The 7,300-nt window shown below is 40.3% G+C and overlaps 1 protein-coding gene across 1 annotated transcript; it reads left to right on the top strand.

Moving 5' to 3' along the window:
- Nucleotides 1-5,261: 5,261 nt before the first annotated feature.
- Nucleotides 5,262-7,227, top strand: LOC132182391 (2-methylpropanoate--CoA ligase CCL4-like). Its single transcript, XM_059595626.1, has one exon. It carries the CDS (start codon nucleotides 5,338-5,340, stop codon nucleotides 7,000-7,002), a length of 1,665 nt encoding a protein of 554 aa, XP_059451609.1. The 5' UTR covers nucleotides 5,262-5,337; the 3' UTR covers nucleotides 7,003-7,227.
- Nucleotides 7,228-7,300: the final 73 nt, after the last annotated feature.

Raw genomic sequence — 7,300 nt, 5'->3', positions numbered from 1 at the left:
CAGGTTATATTTTTTAGAGCATCTCAAGCACTTAATGGTTATTTTGGCCACTCAAAATCAACTTTTTAAGTATAGCTACTACTTTTTTCACAATGAACTCTAGCAGACTATCGATTTTACAATATACTTTATTTAAATATTATAAATAGAGTAGAGAGAGAGAGGGAGAGAGGGAGAGAGAAGAGAAAGGAGAAAGAAAGAATAAAAAATATTTAAAATGTGCTATAGTGAACTTTCATACAAATATGAAAGTTCACTGTAACAAATTTTAAGAAAATTGCACCAAAATTGTTAAATTTAACTTAAAAGTTGGTTTAAAAGCCCGGCCGGAAATGCTTTTATAAACACATGCCCCAGCACCTCTATCTTCTTGAATCCATTTTTCTCCCCTTTTTATTACATTTGTTGATAAGAAGTCATGATATAAATAAATCCAAATCGAGTATTATTTTTATGGTTGTATAGTTCTATAATATTATCAGTTAGATTAAAATTTGGTCATACCTAAAAGAACAGTGACATCATTTTCAATATAGGTTTTAGTTAAAGTGTAAGCCTTGGTAGCCCAACATGTGTTTGATGAGTAAATACACATCATAAATCAACAGGTTGAAATTGTGGTATATTTTCGCCACAACACAATCTACAAGCTTAAAGCATCACATCTCCAGAGCTTCAGGTGACATTAGAATGATGATATACCCCAAGCAAGACAAGCATAAAAGAAAAACAAAAACAGCATAGATCCTTTGATTTTGAACTAACTGCAATCTGAGAGAGAGAGAGAGAGAGAGAGAGCTATATTACCATATCATTTCAGAAGCGTGAATCAACCCATATATAAAAATACATATACATATAGTTAATTGTCTCACATGGATTCCTTATAAACACACATAGCAACTATGAAGTCACAAGAGTTGACAGAATCTCCCCTAATTAACGCTGATTAAAAAGATGTCCATCCACCCAGAAACACCTCCAACTAGTAAGCCCATAAATCAGCTCCACCAGCCTTCTTTACAAGGATCTGATTGTATTCAGGTCTTGACGTCTGCAAATCATTTGATCAATTTTAATAACTTATCAAAAAGCAAAGCAAGCGAATTGGAGAAAGAAGTAAACAATCAAAAAAATTTGCTGAAAACACAAGCTTTCACCACGAATTCCATCAAACAAGAAATATCTGTCATGAACTAAAACAACAAGATAATGAAAGCAGGTTTGCAATGGCAAAAGGAGGGTTCTTAAACACAGAAAACCCTTCTGAAGATATCCATATATGATCATTTACTTCTTGAAGGACGGTTTATGGAATGGAAATAAATCTGCAAGTTCCACAGCATAGTCTGGCCCTGTCAATAAAACTAAACTAGATATTTCCTAGTTCTTTTCTATTAAACATGACATCCCATACACACACACCTTCCTCTCTCTCTCTTTCTCTCTCTCTCTCCATGTTGTCTAAATGAAAATGGGATAGATATATATCTACCAATACTTTGTCCACAGCCACGAGAGTAAAGCCAAATAGACAACACCCTTCCCCCACCCCATCCAAAAACAACAAGGTAAGAATAATAAATGTATGTACTTATATTAATATAGATTTTTCTATTTCACAACACCAAGAACTTGGTATATATAACTAAAGAACTTCATTTTTTTTTGTAGAAGCCTGCAAGCATTTAGCCTCAACACATTGATGATTTTCACCAACTCAAAGAGGTTTGTACTTTCCATACCTAATTCAAGCAGGTTGAACTAAATATTGACCTTTCTGCCCATTCACAACTATCTCTCCTACAACCCTACTCAACTTCTCTTCAGATTCAATCCATGAACCCTTGCCCATGGGATATGTCTCAACATGGTTCAGACATATATTCAATCAAAGCATGTCAAAGTATGAAGGAGAGGAAAACAATCTCTTCACTACACCTTCCATTTGTATATTTTCTTGAACATGCTGCATATGCAATAAGTACCCTTGTCCAACATACTTTTTAATCAAACAGCAATGGAATGCTTGTTGAATATGCTCTTCTATATACAGATATAAAATCAAATTATTTGTCTTAACACTACATCTACCCTGCTATGCATTTATACTACTTCTATAGCCTCATATTACAGCAAGTTGATACATCACAACAAGGAGACCCTTATTTGATACAAAATGGATGGATTTATAGCTCCAAAAAATTCCAATGCCACAATTTCTAACTATATCTATTTCTTCGAATGAAGTCATGGATATCAAAATCAGACACCTATGCCTTGATTTCTCTTAATTACAAACTTTCCTCTTAATTTCTTTTCAATTATTTCCTACACGATTCCATCCTTTTCCTTTTACTACGACTCATTCACCTCAAATTATCCATTTCTACTTCATTCATTTCATAACCTTGTGCCAAAAAATCGATCTAAATCGAGTAATTCCAAAGACTAATACTATAGAATAAATTTGATCTAATTCATCCAGGAACGATATAAAAAGTGCAAAGAAAATTGAAGAGAGAGAGAGAGAGAGAGACTGACGAGATCTTTGAAGAGGACGAAAGCGATGATGAAGAAAAGAATGAACAGGATCTCAAACTCTGCGAATCGGACGAATGCGAACACCGAATTCACCGCCCGAGTCGTCGCCGACTCCTTCTTGTTCCTCCCCATTCCCTAACCTGACCGATTCCGATTGCCAAGATATCAAATCGAAGAAACGACGGCGTACCGGTTGCACTGCTTCGCGGACGAAAGCCTTCAATGTTCAAGCCTCTTTGGTCTTCGCCTCTCTATGGGGCTTCGCTAAATACTTATAAATTGTTTGCCAGTAGAGGTCAAAGTTGGATCCTTTCAAAATAGCCCAACTACGACATGGGGCGAACAAGTGCTCGTCTCCGCATCTTATCACTTTCCCTCTTTAATCCCTCTTTAAAATAGGGGAATAACTTCAATTGGGCTAAAAGAGGAGGTTCCCCACCACTCACAAGCTGACAACTCAGCTTAGCACACAAACTCAAAATGAGAACAAAACATCATATTATTCTTCCCCCATTGACTTGTTGCTCACCTCCGCCTGACGCCGCCGCCCCGAAAACGCTACTTCCAACCCTTAGGGGTGATGCGTAGCCACCCCAACCACCATGGGGTGGCCAGTGGGTGGCCGCACTGGCCACCCCGTGGCCTGGGTATGGCCTCGCGGGCCACCTAGTGGCTTGGGGGTGGCCGCGCAGGCCACCCCATATGGCCTGGGGTGGCCAACGAGCCACCCCGTGGCCATGGGGTGGCTGCGACGGCCACCCTGTGGCTTGGGGGTGGCCGCGCAGGCCACTCCAGCTAGATCGCGCGGCCACCCCCAGGCCAAGGGGTGACCGGCACGGCCACCCCGTGGCTGGGGTTGCTCGCCGGCCACCCAGCTCCTCCCCTTGGCTGCTCTCATATATGATTTGGTGTTTTGTTCTCACTTTAATTTTTTACACTTTTTCTTGTATTGATGACGTGTCACGTGTTGATTGGTGGGCAACAAACCCATGGTTTTTGCCACGACCGTATAGCAGCAGCTCTCTTAAAATAGTGATCGCAGATATAATAAAAGTTTAGAATGATTAAATGAAGTTTTATTTTTTTGTATGTTAGGTCCAAATGTCCAAGTTTGTAGGTAGAGTAATGCTACACACATTTTCACTTCTCCATACCTATTTCCCAACAATATGTACATTTTAAAATAATTGTTGAATTTATAATGAATCCTCATGAATTTTAATCGAATTATGATTTTAAAATCCACCCCAAGAAATAAATGTGAGAAAGCAAAATGTGTATAACATTACTAAATACAAGGAAATTTGCACTATGCCGGTTGTTTCCCCTTTTTTTTTTATTTATATTATGTCTAACCGTCCAAGTGTGTCAGTAACGTTTATAGGTGGATATTCGAGAAAGTATGAGAAAAAACTGCCACGGTGCCAATTATAAAAATAACAAATAAAAAATAAAATAATGAAGCTTTGAAGTTAGAAGCATATTACACAATTATATTTCAATCATATTTTTTTAAAATTCAATAAATTAACTATTGAATTTGTAGATTCATATTGATCCTATAAAAATTCAATAGTAACTATATAAAAATAGTTGAAAATATAAATTTTATTATTTCTTATAAATGATTCTTTTGCACTTAAGAATACTCACAATGGAAGAGCTAATAGTATTTTTATCTAAAATGACTAATCACATTTATAAAAATACCTCCATTAGATTAGTCAAAAAAAAAAAAAATGGATATTTTATTGAATTAGCCAAAAAACAAATGCTACATGTAGCGGCACTATTCAATAGAGCGGTTTTATTTTCCATTACTATTTCTCTTCCACATATTTTTTTTCCCAAAATTTTCTCATACTATTTCTATCTTTATATTTTTTTTTAATTTTTTTTATAAAAAGTAAAAAAATTGGATCTTTTTAAGTGTGAATGCTCTAAGGCATCTCTCATTAATTCTCCTTCTTGCTTCTCCAATGCATGCCACAATTGACGATTTCAATGAGAATGCTTTGACGATGGCTTTGATCGGTAGGTATGAGTAAACTCTTGGTTTTCCGGTCTAATCCTTGAAAATATAGCTTCGACCGGATAACTCTTGGGCAGGTACGCGGTATAGTCCAATCAGAGTCAATGAATGATTTGACGAGGTACATGTTTGGCGGAACTATGTTTTTTTTTTTTTTTTTTTTTTCAAATAGATTTTTTGTTTTTTTGTGTTTTTTCCAAACCAACTTAAGATTAAAAATTTAAATTATATTATTATTATTATTGAAAATCCAATTTTCAAATTCGATTACTGAAACTTAAACGTTGATTAATATTACCCTTCTATGTAAACGAGCACAACTTTTCCACCCTCTTCCTTGTATTGTCCAAAAGCAGGAAGAAAGAGAGAAAGCAACTTGCGAAAATGGCATCACACACGACCCATGCATCCCCCTTCCCATTCTTGCTTCTGTACATTATGAAGGGAGATCTTTTAAGTCTTTACCCATATGGGCCATATCTTCTCATCTTCACATGGGTCTGAAGAGATGGCTTAGATACTTTGACATTTTATTACTACTATTCTAGAAGAAGCAACCACGTTTTTCTTATTTTATTCATTTTCTTTGCAACTGCCAATTTTCTAGAACGTGGAACTCAATTTCTCCATTCTATGTTTGGTGATGGATTTGGTCCCCACCCCCACGAAGAATTTCTTATTAATCTTATTACCTCCTACTGAATCAGTAGACAGTAATCGCTCTTCACTCTCACAAACACACACAGAGAAGCCAGGAAACGATGGAAGAGTTGAAACCAAGGCCAGCAAATTCATCGCCTCTAACCCCAATAGGATTCTTGGAAAGAGCGGCTACTGTGTATGGTGATTGCCCTTCTGTCGTCTACAACAACACCACCTATACGTGGTCGCAGACCCACCGTCGATGCCTCCAAGTGGCCTCGTCGATCGCATCACTCGGCATCAAGAGGGGCCACGTTGTGTCTATTGTGGCTCCTAACGTTCCCGCCATGTACGAGCTCCACTTTGCTGTCCCAATGTCCGGGGCCATCTTTAACACCATCAACACACGCCTCGACGCCCGCACCGTCTCCGTACTCCTGCGCCACAGCGAATCGAAGCTTGTGTTCGTGGACTACCAATCTCGCTCTCTTGTCCTGGAAGCTCTCTCTTTGTTGCCCCCCAAAAGCCATCGCCCTCTGCTCGTACTGATCACTGATCAAGATGGCGATGACCAAGATTCCTCATCTTCAGCGATTGACTTTTGCGGCACCTACGAGCTCCTGGTGGAGAAAGGTGATCCTGAGTTCAGGTGGGACCTTCCCAGCAGCGAGTGGGACCCGATGATCTTAAACTACACCTCCGGTACAACCTCTGCACCAAAGGGGGTGGTTCACTGCCACAGGGGGATCTTCATCATCACCGTTAGCTCTCTCATTGACTGGGACGTCCAAGAGCGGCCCGTCTACTTGTGGACCCTCCCCATGTTCCACGCTAACGAGTGGAGTTACCCGTGGGGTATAGCAGCCGTAGGTGGGACCAACATCTGCCTTCGTAAATTCGATGGACCCACGATCTTCAGCCTGATAAAACAACACGGTGTGACTCACATGTGCGGTGCGCCTGTGCTGCTCAACATGCTAACAAGCTCCCCGAAAAACCAACCTCTCCAAAACCCGGTTCAGATCCTCACAGCCGGAGCTCCACCACCGGCCGCAGTGCTCTTTCGGACCGAGTCTCTGGGTTTCGTGGTAAGTCACGGATACGGTTTAACCGAAACGGCAGGAGTTGTCGGGACGTGCGCGTGGAAGCCACAGTGGAATCGGTTGCCAGCGAGTGAGAGGGCCAGGCTCAAGGCAAGACAAGGAGTGAAGGTTATCGGTCTAACGGAACTCGATGTGGTGGATGCCAATTCAGGAGCGAGTGTGAAACGAGATGGGTCGACACTGGGTGAAGTTGTACTAAGAGGTGGTTCGTTGACGCTGGGTTATTTCAAAGACCCCGAGGGGACCTCTAAGTGCATGAAAGAGAATGGTTGGTTTTACACCGGAGACGTTGGAGTGATGCACCCAGATGGTTATTTAGAGATCAAAGATCGATCTAAGGATGTGATCATAAGCGGCGGAGAAAACTTGAGCAGTGTGGAAGTGGAGTCGGTGCTGTATACGCATCCGGCGGTTAACGAGGCGGCCGTGGTGGCTCGGTCTGATGAGTTCTGGGGGGAGACGCCTTGTGCTTTTGTGAGCTTGAGGGAAGAAGGGTCGACTCGGAATCCAACTGAGAAGGAGATTATGGAATTTTGTAGGGCTAAGTTGCCGCACTACATGGTGCCCAAGGCGGTGGTATTCAAAGATGAACTGCCCAAGACGTCTACCGGGAAGATTCAGAAGTTTGTGCTCAGGGAGATTGCCAGGGCCATGGGATCGTCAAGGGTGAGTCGGATGTAGAGTGAAGAAGCCAAGTTGACTAGCCCGAGTTTAGATGGATGGGTTGGCCTTTCACTAGAAACCCATGTTCGACAAATTAAGGCCATACTTTCAATATATCTATTGACAAAACTCAAAAGAGTGTACGTAATTTTCAGACAAATTCAAATAGTTGCGTGCATGAAGTGCAAGAGAATTGCTTGAAAAACAATATGACATAAAAAAAAAAAGTATTATCCGATCATAGCCTCCAAACGGAACCATAAAATTATGAATTATTGGTTCCATCTTTTTTAATCAGGAAAATATAATTTTTTTT

Source organism: Corylus avellana, chromosome ca5 (genome assembly GCF_901000735.1).
Source record: "Corylus avellana chromosome ca5, CavTom2PMs-1.0".
NCBI classification, from domain to species: domain Eukaryota; kingdom Viridiplantae; phylum Streptophyta; class Magnoliopsida; order Fagales; family Betulaceae; genus Corylus; species Corylus avellana.
The sequence above is the reverse complement of the archived record's forward strand: the minus strand, read 5'-3'. Positions and strand labels throughout refer to the sequence as shown.

Bases quoted from the DNA above. Each gene is read 5' to 3' on its own strand.
- LOC132182391 (XM_059595626.1), top strand. From the start codon at position 5,338: ATGGAAGAGTTGAAACCAAGGCCAGCAAATTCATCGCCTCTAACCCCA.